General features: G+C 52.7%; 1 protein-coding gene and 2 non-coding genes across 5 annotated transcripts; all 3 read right to left on the minus strand.

The window, feature by feature from the left end:
* Window positions 1-7: 7 nt before the first annotated feature.
* On the minus strand, window positions 8-17,351 carry AGBL5 (AGBL carboxypeptidase 5). 3 transcript variants are annotated; one of them, XM_044261914.1, is made up of 15 exons: window positions 17,269-17,351; window positions 15,893-16,152; window positions 15,485-15,656; window positions 14,993-15,156; window positions 14,287-14,464; window positions 13,850-14,028; window positions 12,968-13,424; window positions 12,295-12,464; window positions 11,840-11,975; window positions 11,007-11,209; window positions 10,101-10,315; window positions 2,878-3,036; window positions 1,727-1,833; window positions 770-900; window positions 8-397 (listed from the first exon to the last, which is right to left on the minus strand). In XM_044261914.1, the coding sequence occupies exons 2-15, from the start codon at window positions 16,105-16,107 to the stop codon at window positions 226-228; spliced, it is 2,658 nt and encodes an 885-aa protein (XP_044117849.1). In that variant the 5' UTR covers window positions 16,108-16,152; window positions 17,269-17,351; the 3' UTR covers window positions 8-225. The 3 variants fall into 3 exon arrangements, with proteins under 3 accessions (XP_044117849.1, XP_044117848.1, XP_044117850.1); XM_044261913.1 differs by lacking the exon at window positions 17,269-17,351 and adding an exon at window positions 16,824-17,114; XM_044261915.1 differs by lacking the exons at window positions 8-397; window positions 17,269-17,351 and adding exons at window positions 1,389-1,435; window positions 16,824-17,113 and having other exon boundaries at window positions 778-900.
* A 431-nt stretch (window positions 17,352-17,782) lies between these two features.
* Window positions 17,783-17,855, minus strand: TRNAA-AGC. Its single transcript has one exon. It is a non-coding gene; the product is annotated as a tRNA-Ala (tRNA).
* A 335-nt stretch (window positions 17,856-18,190) lies between these two features.
* Window positions 18,191-18,280, minus strand: TRNAY-GUA. Its single transcript is given in 2 exon segments — window positions 18,191-18,226; window positions 18,244-18,280. It is a non-coding gene; the product is annotated as a tRNA-Tyr (tRNA).
* Window positions 18,281-19,082: the final 802 nt, after the last annotated feature.

Below are 19,082 nucleotides of genomic sequence, written 5' to 3' on the forward strand. Positions count from 1 at the left end.
TTTTTTTGTGGTCCCAAAATCTTGTGCTATGGAGGGAGGGATGGGGTAGCAGGTTCCTGCTTTGTCCTATCTCAAGGTGATGCTCTGCGATGCCTCAGAAGAGGGTGGCTGGCATTCCAAGGAGTTATGGTTGTCACATGGAATCAACAGCTGAGGGAGGGGACTAGCACATTTCTCACTGTGTTCCCATTTTGGGGCTATATACTGGGCATGAAGATTGAGGCATCAGACCCGGGGAGAAACAGTGAGTTGGGGAGATTTAGGGACAAAACAAACCTCAGGTTGGCCCAAGGGCCCCCCGCTGTAACAAATCCGGGACTGGGAGTCAGATAGACTACAGGAAATAGGAGAAAAGGCAGGGGCAGAGCGGGGCCGTGGGGGCCCGGCCTGAGGCAGCCTGCAACAGAGAAGAGAGAGGAATCAGGGTTGTGAAAACTCTGCCCCTCTTCTGCTCTGTTCGCTAGGGGCTGAGAGATGGGAAAGGTGAGATGGGTAAGGATAGAGGGGTTGAGCATTGTATAGTGGGCCAATGCTGGAATGGACCAGCTCCGAGGCCTTAGGCCCTAACAAGAAGTAGTTTTCTTGTCTGTTTGGAGGAAAGACTGAGGCCATGATGGAAAAAAATCAGGGACAAGATTCTTAATGAAAGTACCTTTAGTCTTTTGGGGGCCAGAGGGAGTAGAGAGGGAAGAAAATGATCCTGAATGGCAGAGATGGGAATGAAGGAATAGATGTGAGGTGGGGTGAGGGATTGGACCCGGGTGCTCACCCTGGTGCAGAGTGGGGTCCCGGCTCCGGCTCACTGCTCTCTCTGGTGCGGGGTATAGGGGATGTGGGGCCGGAAGAGCCGCTCATCCCTCTGCGAGTCGGCGGTGAGCCCCGGCCCAACCTGGGCCTAGCCTGTATGGATAGGGGGTGGGCTAAGAGGCTGGGTTCTTCCATGAACTGTTTTGCTTCTGGGTTTGCTTTTAGAGTTTCCATGTGTAAGAATGTAGTATAGGAGTCAACATAGGTATTGGGACCTTGAATTTCTGGGTATTGTCCCTGGCTGAGAAGGTAAGGCAGGGTCACAGCTAGAGAATTCTTGGGTTCAGTCTATGATTCCTAGTCTTACTTAACTAGGAGAGGCAAAAGGATCCAGCATTTAACCTCCATGGTTGTATCATGGCTAACATCTGGCAAAATAGAGAAACAGTGTATGGAAAGCAGCTGGAGAATCGGTACATCTCCCTCGGAGCCTTCTGTGCCTCAGCCCCTGCCAGAGCAGCTTAGGTTTCACCCATCCAGTCTCTGCCTGTACCCAGCTTTAGCCAACTTAGCATGGGGATCTGGACTGAATTGGAGTTGGTGGCACAGCTGTTCTTAGGAGCAGCAACCAGATGTGTTACCTGGGGAATCCGGGACCCCTTCTGGCGGGAACTCTCCTCGGGCAGGTCTGGGCAGAAAGAGAGGAGAAGCTAAGGGCAGGGGCAGGCAAAGCCAAAGCTAGCAGGCTGAGGTTGAGGTGTATCTGGCAGGGACATGGGTTGGAAGCAAGCAAGAAACCTGGCTGAAGGGACTGGGGGCAATGGACAGACAGAGGCACTCAGGCACGAGAGCAGCTTTCTGATACAGTCGAGGGGAGAGGCTTAGAGCAGTGCTGAGCATTTTCCCTCCCACTGCCCAGATGTATAGTGCCTTGCTGGGCTCTGCCAGAATTGGGCTGGGGAAGACCCAGAAATGTTACCTGCAATCGTGTCCTGATACAGGGGATCCGAGGTCCTAGCAGCCCTTTCCCAATCACCATGACAGCCTCTGGCTTGTCCCCTGAGGACAGGAGTGAGCAGCTGCTCCCTAGGGAACAAAGGAAACATATCAGGGTAGGGGACCATGGAGGAGAAGAGGCAAATTTCTTTAGGGTTTTCTCAGTATTGGCAATACTGACATTTTGGGCTGGGTAATTCTTTGTTGTGGGGGGCTGTCTTGTGCATTATAGAATGTCAAGCAGCATTCCTGGCCTCTACCCACTAGATAGCCCTTCTTCTTCCCCTGCCCCATCTCCACTGTAACCACCAGAAATGTCTTTAGACATTGCCACATGTTCCCTAGTAGGCAAAATGGCCCCTGCTTAAGAAGCATGGCATGTTCTAGTCTGGTCCAAGGACTGCAGTAGCAACTTGGATCTTGAATTGGAGCCCATCAAGCTGAACCATTCTGAATGTCTAGAGCTTAGAGCCTATCCCATCCAGATGGGTAAGTGTTTAAGGATCAAGTCAGTAGCCAAGATGGTGGATTGAGGGCTACCATTGAAGAGAACTGACAGGTTGGGAGTTACGGGCACTGAGGGAGTTACAAGATGTTGGGCTGGAGTCTTAGGACTCATTCCCATCCAGTCCTCTACACAGCTGGGGTGTAACTTACAGGAGAGCAGGTGGCCTGGGTTTTATGTGGATGATGTGGTTACACAGCATTTGCCATGCTGACAAGTGAAAGGCCCATGCCTATTTCATTCAGTTTTGTCTAATGTTGCCCAGCTCCTGGAGTGAGGCAGCTCAAAGTAGCAGGCACTCGGGATGTTCAGCTATGAAAATGAGAATTAGAGCAGTGCCTGCCACATTGTAGACACTCAAGGAATGGTAACTTACTTTATTCTACAAAGACAGTTTCCAGCTTCCTGTACAAGGGCATAGGTGCTTAGGGGTCTAGGATAATCCAGGAGGGTAACCGATGTTCCTGGTGTGCGGAGGGCTGCATTACATCAAGTCAAGAAAGAAGTCCAGCTCAGGGGGTAAGGGAGCCGAAGGGGCTGGTTTAAGCCTAGTAGGGAGCCTGGTCTATACCCTCTGTGGCAAGATCCAAGGCTAGCCCACCTGGATTTCGGTGGCAGTGGGTACAGACCTGATATGCTGAGTGAACTGGGCAGCAGACAGGAGCCCATGCTGGGTGAAGAGGCCAGGCTAGAACCGGGGGCAGGATTTAGGGATGGGGCCAGGCTGCTTGAAGTAGGGCGATGGGTCAGTGGCTGCTGCCGCCGTCTCCTGTCCTGGCTTCGGGGCTCTGAGTGGAAGGGACACAGGAGAGAAAAGGGCAAATAAGCGAGGCCCTGGCACCCCACCGCTCTGCTGTTGCCCCCTGCTCAGAAGATGCCGGCTGTCAAGCTTGTCCTCACACCAGCAGCCCCCTTCAGAGGTAAATCTCAGATGGGTAGGAAGACTTGGGACATTTATTCCGGTTACCCAGGCCATAGCCAGCCCTCCTCCACCTCTCTGGGGCTAAACAACCTCATTCACCTGTCCATTTCTGAACAGTTCAGTTCTCTCCCAGCAGAGAATACTGAGCTGGGCTTCTGAAACACGGCTCCTCTAGGTTCTCCCACCTCTTAACTGTCCCTCTTTGTTTAGTCTTCCTGACCCCAAATACCAGTGCCCACAACCCCCTTCCAATTCTGCCCTTTGTCCATTAGCATCTCTCCTGACCCCGGCAAAACTCACTTTCTCCCATCCTTCCTTTTGTTTTTCTGATCTTGATGAAAAATGGGCTCTAAGCCCTGTTTCATCTTTTGACTCCTTGCTTACATTTTGATTTGTGTTTAACCAAATGTGGAAAACACTGCCTCTGCCTTTGCTTGGATTCCTCCTTCAAAGGAGAACCTTGCCGTGGCCTGTGTCCAGATACAAGTCTCTCTCTGATTAGGCTTTTGGAAAAAATGCCCTGCTGGTTGTCCTAGCTTGAATCTGTAACCTTTTACAATCCATCTTTCATGCTCGTGTCAGAAATTATTCCAAAACCTAGACCTGATGAAAAATCATTTGGTTCAGGCCAGGAAGAGATACTAAAGGCCTCTTAAAGGATAAAGTCTCAACCTTTTAACATGGCCTTCAGAGCTGCCCCGGCTGTGACTCCAGTCTACCCATCCTTGGTAGGATGCTGACTTGATCCTTCATACCCTCTGCTGTTGCCCCTGGGGCAGTGAGCCCTCTGGTTCCTCTACAAGGACTATTTCCTCTTCTGGTTAAACTTTACATGTCCCATCTCAAATGTCACCTCGGTGTAGCCTCCCTGACCATCACAGCTCAAATTAACTGTTCCCCTCCCTTCATTGTCCTTTGTTCACTTGGCTTATAATTGTTTATGGTTTTTGTCCCCTTAATGAAGTAAGTTAGTCACCTAAAGTACTTAAGAATCGTGTTTGGCACATAGTACTCAGTTAATCTTAACTAGTATTCTGCTGAAACCTGCCTCTCTTGAGTATAGAGACTTTGTCTTTTCCAGTCTATATATCCCAGTGCCTACAAAATTCTGCCTAGAAAACCAAAGACTTTAGTAAAGGTTTCATTTTCCTGGGTAGCAGACACCCTATAGACCACAGGCCGCTTCAGTAATCTCTGAGCTTAAGGACACAGGTTTACAACCCTGTGTGGCAGCTCTCTGGCCCAGTCCTTGTGGCCAAAGCCTCACTGCTACGAGCTCTGAGAGCAGATGGTGGCTGGGGTGGGTGGGGAAGCTTCTGGGTTTGGCAGGTCCTTCCTCATCACGGAGGGACAGTAGGTGCCAACATACTCTCCGACCAAATGGACTATTAACCTCCACGGAGCTGAAGTCAGTGGAGATCCCAGGATGCCAGTTGGGCCCTAACAGAGCAACATGTATTAGATGGAAGACACCTCTAATTCAGGACGTAGGTGACAATAACTTGTCCAGCTATACTGAGCAGTAGCTAGCAGGGACAAGTCTAATTTTGGAAGTCCCAACCCAGATTTTAAAAAATTGATACTTAGATGAATAAGCAATAGGAAAAAGGGAGAGATTTCAGGACAGAAGTTATTAGCTTTGAGAAGTTTGTTGAGAGGCTGGGTACCAGCTGCAGCCAAGAGTCAAAAAGAACCAGACCTGTCAACTCTACATCAATAAACAATAACAACAGACAGACCGTGGAGTGCTAGTAAGAGGCGACACAGCAGTGAAAGACAACAGAAGTCAGAGACTTGACCACAGCCAACCTGAAGTGTTACCCACCACCAATGACTTAGTAATACTGTAGAACCCAGGCCTCGGTAAATCCTCAGTAAAACAGTCATATCAGGATGATGTCCAGATGACAGTGTGTAATAGGCAGAAATGAACTGAACTTGATCAAGGATGGAAACAGTGAGTTTCTAGAGGCTCCGAGGAATACCTACCTATACATAGGGGGATGCTGAAACCATGTTAAAGGATGAAGCCTCACCTATCCTACCTTACCTATCCCAGGAAAGGTAGGAAAGCGAATGAAAGCCTTTGGGACATTTGTAGGTTGCAGCAAAAACAGAAATATTCAGGAACGTATGAAGCAAAATAGGCATATGACGTAAAAACTGTGTGAATGTAGGTATTCTGGGAAAGATATAACAGATACGACTCGAGAATCCTGCCCCTAATGAGAGTTTAAGGAAGGGAGACCACTACGGTTTAGGAGAGAGGCCTAATATGGAAAGGATAAGGCATTTAAAGATAGCATTTTAACTCACTTAGACGGTCTGAAAACCTGGCCAGGCCTGCCTATAAACTGGCAGTGTGAACACACAGCCCAGTTTCTTGTGTTTTGACTTCTGGCTCCTGGTATAATCCAGGCTTACTCGTCCCCACTGAGAGGATTTAAGGGAGGAGCCCCAGCTCCCTTATTTCTTGGTTCTGAGCTGTAGTCAGTGGCTTAAGGCTGAGTGCAGAGGGATACGTGAATCAGCTTTGCTTCCAGAGGTTGTGAGACTGTATTTTTATGGTAATCAGCCAGAGATTTCTTTCTGGGAGCGTTTGGTTAATCCTGGGGTGAGGGTCTGAGATAAAGGGGGACTGCCCTTTCCAGGGCAGGAGTTATAATGGATAGTCTAAAGGTCTCACAGCTTCGAGGAGCAGTTCTCTGACTTGGGCCTGGGTCTAGCATCATCCCCATCGAGACCTCTTTGGAACTGTCCCTCTGTGTAGCACCCTTAGTGAGTCACTGGTATGATCACAGACCTCACTGATGCCCTCTGAAGGGCGGGAAGGTGAGACCAACATTTATTCGGCTCCCCACTTCTTGCCTTTTATTCATTCAACAAGTATTTGCTGCTCATTTAATAAGTGCTAGGTGCTAAAGGAATAAATAGATGTGTTAGGAGACATGTCCTGCCCTCAAGTAAGCTGTAATCCGGACGCAGCAGAAAAAGTACAAGCGGGATGGCGCTGGAAGCGTTCTTCCTCCGTCCATCTCACTTACCATGGGGCTTGAGCTGCTCGGCCAAGAGCGGCCCGTCAGCTGAACCACGCCATGGCAGAGGCCAGGAGAGAGGTCTAGGAGTCACAGGTGGAAGGGCCAGAGCTAGGAGGGAGGACAGGACAGTGGAAGGATGCCAGCTGACAGCTTCCACTTTTGACCTTGCCCCTCGTCTTTTACTCTAGGGGCCTGCCCAATGGACCAGGTTGTTACTGAGAGATCCTTGCCTGAATCCATGGCCAGTACTTGGGGGAAGCACCTAGGGTGCATGATGCGAGAAGGCCTCGGCCTGACTCTGAGCCCTGGGTGCCCCATTGGCCTCCCCTTAGTCCTATGCCCCCAGGACAGGAGAACCCGGTGATTTATCCACTGTCCCCACGCAGGCCTGCCTTCAAGCTCCGTGGGCACCAACTTTTTTTTATCAGTATCTTGCAGGCTTTGGGCTTCCCTGCCTCAGTCATGGACTAGCTACTCCTGTGACCTTGCCCTCCTCGGCTGCAAGAGCTGCTGCTGGTGCCGTGAGCGCTTCTGCAGCCGCTGGTTTGGAGCCTGACCGCAGAGACGGGAAGGTGCGGCTCAGGACCTGCTTTGCAGCTGCGGGAACTGCAGTAAAGCAGCTCCTGGCCCTGCAGTCGGAGGGTGCGGGGGTCAGGGCTTCCTCAGAGGCTCTCTCGGTTCCTCCCAGGAACATTCCCATTTTCCCCCAGTCTGCCTTAGAGGTTGGCCTTCTAAAATGTCACCCTCCAGCCTTGAGTATAGAACCTGCCAGACTAGCTCCCTGAACCTCTGCTTTATGTTTCTGGCTGGCTGCTTAGATCTTTTCTGAAGTTTTCTGGATAGCACAATCTCATGCTCTGTTTTGGCCAAGAAAGGATAGTCATGAATTAGTTCTATAGTTAAGTGTGATTTGTTCTTTATACATTAGTGGAAAATTTCTCATAAATTTACAAGCCAGAAAAAACCCATTTGTCAAATCACAATCTCAGTTTTTGGTTTGGAAGGCTCAGCTGCTTTGTAGTGAGGTCTCGGAGATATGGGAGTTGTGTTCTTCCTACCTTGGAGGACAGAGGATGCCTGGACGTGCCAGGGGCCAAAGAGCCAACGTGTGGAGCCAGGACACAGCGCAAAGCTACAGGGCAGGTCAGCTGGACAAAGCTGTTCTTCTGAGGGTCGGTTGAGGAAGCCCAGCGTAGGCACCGCAGTCTGCACTGCAGGTCCCTGTCTCAAGCCAGGCCCACTCTCCTACCCTGCAGTCCTCTCAGGGATTTTAGGAGATGAAGCAGCAAAAACTGTAGCACTTGGAGTTGAGATTCCAGCGCTCTGACCTTTCACCTCCTTAAAGCATTCCTGCTTGGTCTCATTAGTAACCCTTTTCTCAACCTTCTATGACTTTAGAGACCTAGTTTCTCAGGTCTTACAGATACGGATGCAAGTCCCCAGGTGTCTCTTACTAGAGACAGCTCTTTTTGTTCTGCTTCTTCGTTCCCCTGGGGAGAACTTCGCTTCTCACTTGTTTTATCTGTGTGGGTGACACCTAGATCCAACCTTGATGTCCCCTTTTTTACAGGCTGGCTCTTTTTTCTGCCCTCAGGACATCTCCATATAGATAGACCATGACATCCAAGCATCTCTAGAATAAACTCAACATTTTTTCTTCCAGACAATGTCTTAACATCACCGTGACTCTTTCCTTTAGCTGATAGCCTTGAAGTTCTTAGTCTGGCCTTCCACGATCACTGAACCCTGCCACCTCTATTTCTGATAAATATATTCATCTCTCCTTCCCGGACGCTGGTACAGCCATTAGTCATCTCCCGTATAAACTAGAGCAAGGATTCCCCTCCCCCGCCTGCCCAGTACACACAGGCTGCTCTCCCCTTAATCTTTCGTTTCATCATTCTCTGGAGCACACAATTGTTGCCATATGTCTCAGTTAACTCCTAATCTTTGTTTTCGAGACATTTGAACTTATTCCTCCTACCTCTCTTCTCCTAACTTCTGTGCCTGGCCCTTTGAGCCAGCTAGGAACGTTTGCTTCCTGTCCTCTCTACAGAGCAGTGCTGGTCCTGGCTCCCATTCTCATCTCAGGCATCTCTGTGTCGGGCCGTATGCTACCGTGCATTCTTCAAAACCATTTCTCAACAGAACATTCTTTGGCTAATTACTCTTGAGTTTATCTACGACAGTGGCTCCCCAAGTCCCCTGTGTTTATTTTAACGAGTGTTTGCTTTTATGTGCTGTTGACTGTCTGTTTTTAGGTCTGTTTCCTGTAAGGAAATCCTTAGTACTGAATATGTACCTTTTCTCTGTTATCTGGGGGAAGTAACGGAGACACAGAATATGTGTTCCTCACTGAAGGAGCTTCACACAGCACTCTGCACTGGGGTGGGCTGGGGTGATAATAATAAAATAATAATAATAATAAAATATTGATTAGAAACTGCCTAGAATCTTCCAGGGAAGACCTGGACCTAGAGAGGAATCTTTCCTCTTTCTCTTTTGTAGTCAGGAAAGGGGAATCTAGGATGCTGACATTCCTTCCTAGGAGCTATGCGTGAAAAGGTATGAGAGGCTGACAAAAAAGAAAAAAAGAAAAGAAATTACAGGAAGTTTGAATAGTAAGAAGCTTGACTAACGCTGCCACTAACAGCTGTGGCTTCCTGGACAAATCCCCCTTCCACGGCCTCTGTTTTCTCACCAGAAAAAGAGAGATACCATCAACCCCACAGGGCCTCGTGAGGATCAGATGAAATATATATGTGATACTATTTTGTTCACTGTTTAATGCTATTTAAATACACGGTTAGTATTACTTTAATCTGTCCTTCAAACACAGTGTACAAAAGCATGCTGTCCCAGTGATGGGAGGATCTCAGAGAATGGGGCTTGGAACATAAGCAGGGGTATCGGCGTTGCTTGTCAGGGATAATGTCTCACTGGTCAAAGCTGCTCCCTCCCTGGGCTGCCCACCTAGTGCAGTCAGACTGCCACAGCCACTGGCCCAGTGCGCGCTTCTGGTCTGTACCTGGGAAGCGCTAACGAGGACGAGAGCAGCTTGAAGACCCGAGAACTCTTAGCTCCAGCTGACAAGCCTCCACGCTCTGGCAGGATTTCTCCAGCCCAGAGGCCACGGACAGTACTGATTTGGCGGTTAGTGTATTTCTAGAAGAGGCAGCACAAGTCACTCCCCACCAACGTCTGAATCACTCCCAAGGAATGGCTCCACTGGCCTTCCTCTTTTTTCCTGAAGGCCCACAGTTCCTGTTAGACATCTGAACCCATACTCTTATCAGGCAGGGTCTCCTCCAGCCCAGCCTAGGGCTACCGATGCACTGTTGAGCAGCCGTGGCCACCGCTGGAAGGGGCCAGACTGTTGTTCAGTAAGTCTCAAACGGAAGCTGTCTGTAGTTCTTCCATTTCTCATTGGAAGAGTTAGAATCCTTCTGATACCACTTTCGGGGCAGGCTCTGAAGCCAGGAACAGGTTCATCCTACAGAGACCTTGGCTAGGGATCTCTGGCCCTACAGCGCTGTGGCTTGCGGCATGAGGACACACGCTGCTCCCAGCAGGACAGACTGACGCCTGGAGCCTCCACACTTCAGCATGGCCCTGCTTCAGCTAGTGTTTTAGCCTGGAAAGCCCCCTGCTCCCCAGCATGGAACACAGCCCAGGTGCCCAGGCCTCCCGCCTGGGCCAGACACTCTACTGCTCTGGGGCTCATGGCGCAGGGAACACCAAGGTCGCAGGAAAGGCTGCAGATGCTGCTATAAACTAATTTTATTGATTGACCCCTTGGTCCCAGCCAAGTGTGTCTCTTCAAGCTCTCACTTCCCCCAGCAGTGCCCCAAACAACTGAACACCTGTTGCAGGGGCTCCCAGACTGGCTTACCTCTGACAGGGCCCAGCACCCGGTGGCTGACCTTTTGAGTGCTGGAGCCCAGGCCTGGCAGCCCTGTGGGCCGGCTGCCATGAAAAGGGAAGCTGGGGGAGTTCTTCATCTGCGGAGAGTTTTGCTGGCTGCTGCTGCTGCCCCCAGCACTCGTGCCGGTGCTAAAACTGCGTGCCCGGCTCAAGGGATTTTCAGAGCAGGACACAGGCAAGCCACTGCAAAGAAGGAGAGGCTGGTTAATCCCGGGCCGGGAAGCCTATGGCCCAAGGCTTCCCCCTGGGTCTGTGCTCAGGAAAGCACCTCTGGGGGGATGGGCACAGGGACTTGTTACAAGGGAGAAGGGAGGAATCTGCATCCGCGGATAAGGTGTCTGACCCGGGGCACGGCAGCTGATCTTGGAGTGCCTACAAGCCCTTGTTTGCACATAGCTGCTCTCACAGAGAGCATGCTAAGAGCTATCAAGGGTGTCTCTCGGCAGCTTGAACTCTTGGTGAATTCCCCTCTTATCCCAGTAGTGATGTCGGCAGCTTGAACTCTTGGTGAATTCCCCTCTTATCCCAGTAGTGATGGCCCTTGGACCCTGAGGTGTTCCCCATCACTGGAAGCTGAGACCTTGCTCCCACCTCCACTAGTTATATTTAGTTTTGGGCACGGCTCTGAGCAGGGAAGCCTCTGGCCTGGTTTTCAGATGCCCAGGAAGTATGTAGCCCCAGGTAAAAGGGAAGAGGATCCCATTTTCAAAAAAAAAAAAAAAATGCATTAATCTTACCAATTTTAATTTACTCTGAAATTATTTATGATGTGGTTCTTTTGGATGGGGAAGGGAACACAAATCCCTTGGAACTTCTAGCTCTAAAGCCCTGTTCCACTTGCACACCCTCTCCTCCTTCACCCTGTGGGTCTTACCTGTTACTTTTGGGTGGAGTTCGGGAGCCTCTCTTCTTGCTGACACTCACGCTCACAGTGCTGCTCAAGCCTCGGCTGCTGCGCACGTGTTTCAGCATCCAGGCACGGAGGTTCGTGAGGCTGCTGTGCTCTGACAGCACAATCCGCGGCCACGGGTTGCATTCTGCCATGTCCAGAGCGGCAATGGCCATGGCTCGTCCCACCTGCAGGGTAGTGCAGTCTGGTTCAGCATCTGGGACTTCCGGCCCAGGCTGCTGGGTTGGGGTGGGCTGCACAGCACAGTGGAAGGGAAGGAGAGACCAGGCCTCAAGTTTTCTCAGTGGGTGCCCCAAATTTTGTGTCAGGTGTTCCCTAAACAACTGCTCATTGGGGGGCCCTCCTCCTTTACAGGCATGAGCTGGTGTGCTTTCTGGCTGGCACAGGAAGGAATTCTCCTAGCAGAAGGTACCTCGATCTCGTCAATAACCTGCAGCTCTTTGGACTTCGGTGTGCCCTGGGACCTAGAAGTCATCAAGACCAGCATAGATGCGATGCCTGTAAGCCCAGGAGTGAACAAACACAGTAGAAAGAGGAAGACGGGCTCAGAGGCAAAGACTCTGAATCAGCCGTGCTGGGGATTCTCTTGGTGTGGGGGCAGAAATAGTGCCTACTCAGCCTCTTGATACCATGACCATCAAGGCCTGGCCTTTAGACGAGCTGAGGGAAATAATCCTGGGGGTGAGATGGTGACAGTGGTAAGCCTTTCTTCAGGGGACCCGAGTCAGGCCACAGGAGCGAAGGCCCTTCCTGACTTGGAGGTTCCCCCTTTCCCCACATACCCCATGTAGCCATACCTGCTCGAACAGCTCCACAGTGTATCTGGAGGGGAAGGCCGGAGGCGGCGGGGGGCTGGCGCGACCGTTGTCATGGCAGGCGGCAGGGATGCTGTTCACCGAGCGCCCAGTGTTGTAGTTGCATTCAAGTGTGTAGCTAGGACACAGAGACCTTTGTTAGGGTCCTGCCTGAACAGAGTCGGGACAGAACCATGGGGGACAGCCTCGGTGCTCTAAGAAGCAATCACTTGGAAAAAAGTGGATACGATCGAAATGCTAAGGCCCGGCCTCGGCACAGCCTGGCATAGCCCGGAAGTCCCCACAAGACAGAGTCCCAGACGAAAGACAGTAATACACACGAGGAGCCTGTCTTTTGAGAAGGTTTGGGCTGTCCTCTGCTGCCCAGACAGCCTAGACCGGGTGGTGTTTTCTCTAGGGAAGGTACTTTGTCTGCTACACCCCAGCTTCCAGCCAACCTGTGGATTATCCCTGAGGCTTTGTAGATTGCGACCCGGCCGCTTCCCTCCTTCGACTGGCCATCTCTGCGGTCTCGGGCGTACATGTTCTTCTCTGAGAAGTTGCAGCCTTGGAAGTCGAAGTGTGCTGAGTTCAAGGAGATCAGCTTTGGATACAGCATATTTTCCACCTGTTTGGGGGAGGAAAAAGGCAACTCAGGAGAGGCGGAAGGGAGGAATGGGCAAGGAAGAGATGGCAAGCAGGGGGCTGTGTGACTAATCCCATGGCAGATACCATTACAACCATCAGCAGTAGGCAGTGTGCTGGAATTCTCACCGGATGCCTGACGTTACTTCCAGGTGTTGGAAAGGTACAAATCCGCCTCTTTTTAAGCTCTTAGCTTCTTTTCTCCAATAATGCAAACCTTACCTTTCACCCTGGTTTCCCAAAGTCTAGAATAAAGACCACAGTGCTGACAGCTTGACCTTCGTTCAAAGGTCATGATGTAATGACTGAGACACAAAGCCCCACTGGCATCGCTTCTCGGCCCTTGGAAGCTTGTCGGGAGGTACATTACCTCTTACAACAGCAGGCCTTCCCGCCAAAAGGCCACCTCCCCTCAGTCCCTAGCCTAAGCTTTCTCTCCTGACCTGCCACAACCCCCACACTCTCAGGACACTCAGGGATCCCTACCTGGGTGCTCTCGTCACTAAAGCTGTTGCCATACATGAAGCAGCCCCTTTTGGAAGCATGTCCATGCAGGTCCACATAGTAAGCGACACCACTCTCTTTCGGGGGGATGGTGTCGGGGGCCGGCTGCTCAGCCTCGGCGGACTGTTGGGGCATAATCCACACACCACTGGCCTTCTGTTCTGCTGGCTTGGTCTGCGGCCAGGCTTCAGGGTTGTCCCCATCAGATGCGTGCCCGAGGTGAGCTTCATTTTGGAGATTGTTGGCTTTCTCGAGGTCGGAAAGGGGCGCATCCACGGGGAGCTGGGGACTGTGCTGGTGCTCAGAGGGACTCTGGGAGTTCAGACGGGAGTGCACGTGGTGGTAGAGGAGCACAGCTTTGGCCCCGTAGATGGCTGGGTGCAGGGCCGCGTCGGGCTTCAGGTACTGACGGTTCAGATTCACCCCACGCGAGTCTGTGCTGTAAGACGACAGGGACTGAAGCGGGCTTGAGAGGCTGGGCCAGTGGGGGAGACGTGAGCGTGGATGGAAGGGAGACCATGGGAGACGGACTTATAAAATGAGAGGCTCAGGCTGCATGAGGAAGGCAAGCGTTGAGGACCGGCCCTCTCCCTGATCTGCCATCACCCCTACCACTGAGACCCAGCTAAGCGCAGCTTCCTGCCCCCAGCGCAACCTGCAGCCATTCTAACTACTGCTTCCAGAGAGTGCCACGAGATAACCACCTTCCTTCTCTGGCCTCTGGATAAGGAGATGGACTTGCCCTTGTTGGGGTGCAAGAGAACTGTTACACAGAAGTTCAAGAAGAGGCTGAGAGTGTTTTACTGAGATCAAGGACACAAGGGGGACCAGAAACAATCCTGATGGGCTGGGGAGGCTTCTTACCGGTAGTGGCCCCGGACCACACCATCGGGGTTCAACATGGGAATCAGCTTAAAGACAAAGAGGCGACGCAGGGTTTGGGCCCGGGGGTCATCAGGTCGAAGGATGAAGTCCAGAAAGCCATTGAAGACAAAGCTAGATGGAGTCTCCCCAGGGTGTACCCTACTGCTTAAGAAGAATATCTGAGATGGAGAGGAGAGTGGTCATTAGGCCAGTCACTTTGAGGCTCCCTGCTAGCAGGATATGGGGGGTGGGGGCAGAAGAGCCACTGGATTTCCAGCTGGCTGAGTCTGCGAGTGGAGTGGGAGTGGCCACGCTTGCCTCCCAGTGCAGGCTAAGGCTGTGGCTCGGAGGCCCAGTGATAATGTGGCCTTAAGCTGTCGGCAGGGTCTGGGGCTAAGGAAAGGCCAAGGCACTATCTTTAGGTGATTCCCACTCACCCTCTTGCCTGTGAAACAGAATGGTCGGGGGGTGCCGGTATCAGGAAATAGCTGCTCTAGACGGGGCTCTCGATCTTCTCGAAGCCCATGGCAGGAAGTGATGGTTAGCAGATCCACACGAAGTCCATCCAGAGAATAGCAAAGGATCTCCCGGTGATAGTAGATGGTATCCAGGGGACTGTGGGGACAAAAGTCATTAAGGCAGGAGAAGCCCCTACCATCCTAACGAGAGGGGAGCTCATCGCCAGCCTAGGATTCGTAGGATCTGGTCTTTTACCTTAACCTTCGGGACCTTACAGTCCCTCATGATGTTAAATGAGGCTGAGGATCTGGGTGGTCTGCGCTGCCAGAATGCAGAGTACGGGACAGCATGAACCTGTTTTCCCCCCAGTCTATGGCTCCCTACAATAGATGACTTTGTGTACATGGTTGCCCTCTGTTGGGACAGAAAAAAGGGTGTGCTGGGCAATGGCAGTACCAAGTTCTGGATAACTGACGGCAGCTGAATTGGGCAGGTGGATGAGCAAAATGTAGGTGGTGGTGTGGCCACACACTTATTTGTCAAAAGCACCCAAGGTCCCATATTCTGTACAGAAAAAAGAACTGGTGATGTTTATGGTTCAGGGCTCCTGGGGCAAGTTCCAGAAATGGCAGAGATGCTCTCTGGTCCGGGACTGTGTGGCAAGAGTAAGGACGGGGTCGGCACCTGCTGTGGGTAGCGTGGTTCTCCAGAAAGCGCTGGTCTAGCTGGTTTAGCAAATCCTGGCAGTCACTGTAGGAGAAGGGGTAGCAGAAGGCGAAGAAGGTGGTGGCCCCACGGCCCTCCACGAAACGGTGAACAAAGGATAACACAAACTGCGTCTCTGTCATCTGAGGAGCAGAGGAGGAAGAGGGAGGGGCTGTTGGTGTGAGAACTAAGATCCTACGGGGATCACCAGGAACTGACCTTAAGCCGACCTTACACCCTCAGCACACTGACCAGCTTCCCTCCCTCTGGGACTCTCCATAGGACAGTCGGCTCCTTCTAGGCTTCCTGAGGCAGGGGCTTATCTTGGACTCCAGCTAGCACTGGAGGGAAAGTAGATACCAAAACCTGGTGTGCCGTCTGCCTGGGACTCCGTATCGAGGCTAACCCCTCTTTCCTGCCCCTCCTCTACTTTTAGCACCCCAGTCTGTCTCCTCCTCACGGAGAACTTACCTCAAACGTGGGCCGGTCTCTAATTCGTTCCCAGCGTGGCCGGGTGGGCAGTGTGCGCACAAAGGGGGCCATGCCCTGGGAATACAGCTTGCTTTGCTTGTTCATGTTCATAATGTTGATCTTGATGAGTTTCCCTGGAGTTCCTCCCCGGACACTGAAGTAGAACCATGACCTGCAGGTTCCAGAGGAGGAGAAACAGGTCCCTGGATACTGAGGGTTGGAGACAGGGCATGTGGGACAGCTGGAGCAACTGAAACTGGGAAAGGCCTATTCACTGAGGAGGAGCCAAGGAGAGAGGGAGAAGGGTAGAGAGAGGAAGGACAGAGATGGGGCGAGAGAGCTGACGGAGCACAGATCTGGGGACACGGACATCTCTTCTTCTTCCACCCTCCTCTACTTTCCTCTTACCTGTTCCCATTCTCGAATTCTGTTTCAGCACAGTCTGGTCGGGTCCACACGTTGAACTCGTAGTCAGGGGAAGAGGCAATGCTGCTGATGGGAGCTGGTGCCCCACTTGCTCCTCCTTCTCCATCGCTAGACACAGATTCCACCTTCTCCACGTGGGCTAGGTTCCCTGAATCAAAGCGAGAACTGAACAGCAAGCCCCCACAGCGCAGCTCCATGGTGAGGCCGGGAAAGCATCCTCCTGCCCACTCTGGCCCTGAGAGCTGGGGAAAAGTTGGAGGGGGAAGGTGTAGGAAGGAGAGGAAGAAAAATGAAAACACTGATAAGTGAAAGCTCTTCTAAGGGAGTGCCCTAAGAAGCAATAGGCTCTTTCAACCTCAGAAAAGGTAGAAGGAGACTTCGGCAAAGGGTAAGATAAAGCAGTATTCTGTCCCCACACTAAGGGTTTATAACTGACCTAAAGGGACCCCATTTTACAACAATTTGGCTATTCCAAAATGAAATACTCAATGGCTTAACCATGTTGAGAAATGCTAGATTCTAAACTTTTTTGCAGCCCAAAGGTTAGAGAACAACATTTGAGAGGTCAGATTTCCCACACCCGGCCCAGATACACCCACCACAACACATGGCCATCTTGACAGATGGGCCTTTCTAGATCTCTGGTTCCTAGCCTGGCTCCCCACTCTCCAGCGCAGCAGAGAGAACCAAGTTCCGAGTTTCTAAGTTTAAGTGGGCAGCTGCTTCTCTCCACTCCTCTGTCCTCACAAGTACCGACCAGGCACTGGGTCTGTTGCTCCCCTGAGCCCTCGAAGGGCTGGTTCTTCCTTTTTTTTTTTTTTGTTACTATCTTATTCCTATTATGAAAGCAAGCTAGAGAACAGAGGCCTTTGCCAAGAAGACAAAAGAAACTGGGCAGAAGCCACCTGCTCACCTGTAGCTCAATTCCAGTTAGGGCATGGGTCTGTTTCCGGCCCCCTCCCGCCCTGCCAAGCACTGGAGTCCCTGAAAAAGCTACGCTGGCAGTAGTTGTGGGTCAGTGATGGGTATTCTGAGCATCCCTAAAAAAGTGGCTGGTAGACACCCACTTGAGGGCAAGGAGTGGCTTCTCGACCCTCGACTCCGACAGACCCTCGTCTCACACTGACCGACCTCGCCCAAGGCAGGGTGGGGTTCGGAGGCATGGAGGGGCGAGACAGACACACACTCTAGGCAGGGACTAGGGGTCAGAGGTGCGGCCACGGGCGTGGGGGTGGGGCTGGGGAGGCCCGGGCCGGGGGGGGCGGGGTGGCATTCCAGAGGGGCTCCGGGCTGAAAGGGGCTGACAAGGGGGCGGGGCCGGGGCCGGCGGGGCCCGCGCTCCACGCAGCGCCCCTCACCTCTCTCGGGGCCGGCGATCCCGCTCCCTCTCCCGCTAGCGAGGCGCCACCTCGGGCCCCGGCACCCGGGCCCTCCACCCGGGACCCAAACAAAACCCGAGCGCCGCGGTGCCGGGACCCCGCTCTGCCAGGAAACAAGAAGTCTCTCGCCTATTGGCCGCGGGTACAGCTGGCTAACCGCCCAGTAAGGCTCGCTGCCATTGGTCAGCACGCAGGGGTTCCCTCGCACGTTAGCGGGTACCTGAGCCTGTGGCGTTTGGGGGCTCGGCCTGCAAATCGCGCCCGAGGGTTCCACCGCATCTTCTCAGAAGACGGTTAACGGCCTGCCTGCCAGTAGGAGATAAACACAAAGTGACCAGGAACTAAACTGGAAAAGACTCACCTGCAAAATAAAAGGACAATGTGCGAAGCTAGCCGGCGCTCACCGCGCTCCTCTCTATTTGGAAACACCTTCCTGGGTCAGCGGATCTCCTGCTATTAAGGGATCCTCTGATGCGCGGGGCAAAAACCTGAGTGGAGGATGCGGGCATCGATCCCGCTACCTCTCGCATGCTAAGCGAGCGCTCTACCATTTGAGCTAATCCCCCGCCTGCTGCCGGCTCTCTTCCCTTTGCCTTACAGGATGTTCTCGGCCGATCGCTGACCCGCGGACCGTCCGTAGTTGAAGACGTTTATATAGCAGAGTACGGTGGGGTCATGGGCAAGATTTTTTCCAGCAGGCGTATAACAATCACACGTAAGCAAGAGTAAAGCAAATTTCGCATCTAACCCACGAGAACTGGGTCGGATACGGACTACGTACCGCACATGTGTTTTGGCGAACAGCTGCCTTGCTTCTGCAAATGCACAGGCGGGCCTCCGAGTGAAACTTTCTCCCTACGGGGTAATTGAATTAAACGGAAGCTAAAAAGGTTGTACGAAGTCCTTCGAGCCGGAATCGAACCAGCGACCTAAGGATTGCCGCAACTCACACCACTACAGTCCTCCGCTCTACCAACTGAGCTATCGAAGGCTCCGCTGCTTTCGACACCTGCCAGTTCCTCCCTAATGCTTACCAAAGCCGCACGACGGTGACAAGATCAGAGGGACTCTGCGGAAAGCTGCCCCCCCACCGTCCCCGCCCCAACTCTCTTCCCGCCGAGCTCCTCCACGTCGCACAGAACAAAGGAAGTTGGAAAGAGAAGTGCGAGCAAAGGACCCGCTTCCCAACTCCGGACGAAGGAAATGGGCAATCCGCTTCCCTTCCATTTCCCTGCTTTTTAGAAAACGAACAACAACCCCCCACACCTCCTCACCCGCCCTCCCCCACCCCCACCCCCGTGGCTTTTATGGGATTGCGGACACTTTGAGATCCTGCCGGCAACCTCCGGCCGCTGGGCAGCATTTTCCCCTGCGACGGGGACGCAGCGTGCTCCGCAGCTGCCAGGCGCAGACCCGGTTTGCAAAGCCGGGGGTTTACTTTCGTTATTTGCCCTCATTTCCCCTTCGGTGTCTCGGGGGCTCCAGTAAAATCCTACTGCTCTCCCGACGTGAAAGCCATTCATTCGGTCAGTTAACCACCGTTTTGTGAGGATCTGCTCGTTCTGACTGGAGCCTGAGACCGCCGAACCACCGAGCTGCCGGCGGCGTGCAGGCGGCGCACCGGCGGGCAGCGCACAAACCCGGCGGTTCGCAACCGGAGCCGGGCTCCGAGCGAGGCCGAGCCCACCCCGTCGCCCCTGCCCCTACCCCGTCACACCTTCGCGCCTCTTTCAGGGGCCCGGAATCCCAGCCCCCACGCCTCTGCCAACCAGAAGTTCCTGGGGCTTTGAGAC

Source organism: Neovison vison, chromosome 8 (genome assembly GCF_020171115.1).
Source record: "Neovison vison isolate M4711 chromosome 8, ASM_NN_V1, whole genome shotgun sequence".
Classification (NCBI taxonomy): domain Eukaryota; kingdom Metazoa; phylum Chordata; class Mammalia; order Carnivora; family Mustelidae; genus Neogale; species Neogale vison.

Bases quoted from the DNA above. Each gene is read 5' to 3' on its own strand.
- AGBL5 (XM_044261914.1), bottom strand. From the start codon at position 16,107: ATGGAGCTGCGCTGTGGGGGCTTGCTGTTCAGTTCTCGCTTTGATTCA. The intron at 11,210-11,839 runs GTATGGCTACAT...ACTACCCTGCAG, and splicing joins CTGTGGAGCTGTTCGAGCAG to GTGGGACGAGCCATGGCCAT. The intron at 10,316-11,006 runs GTAAGACCCACA...CCTTCTTTGCAG, and splicing joins ACTCCACCCAAAAGTAACAG to TGGCTTGCCTGTGTCCTGCT.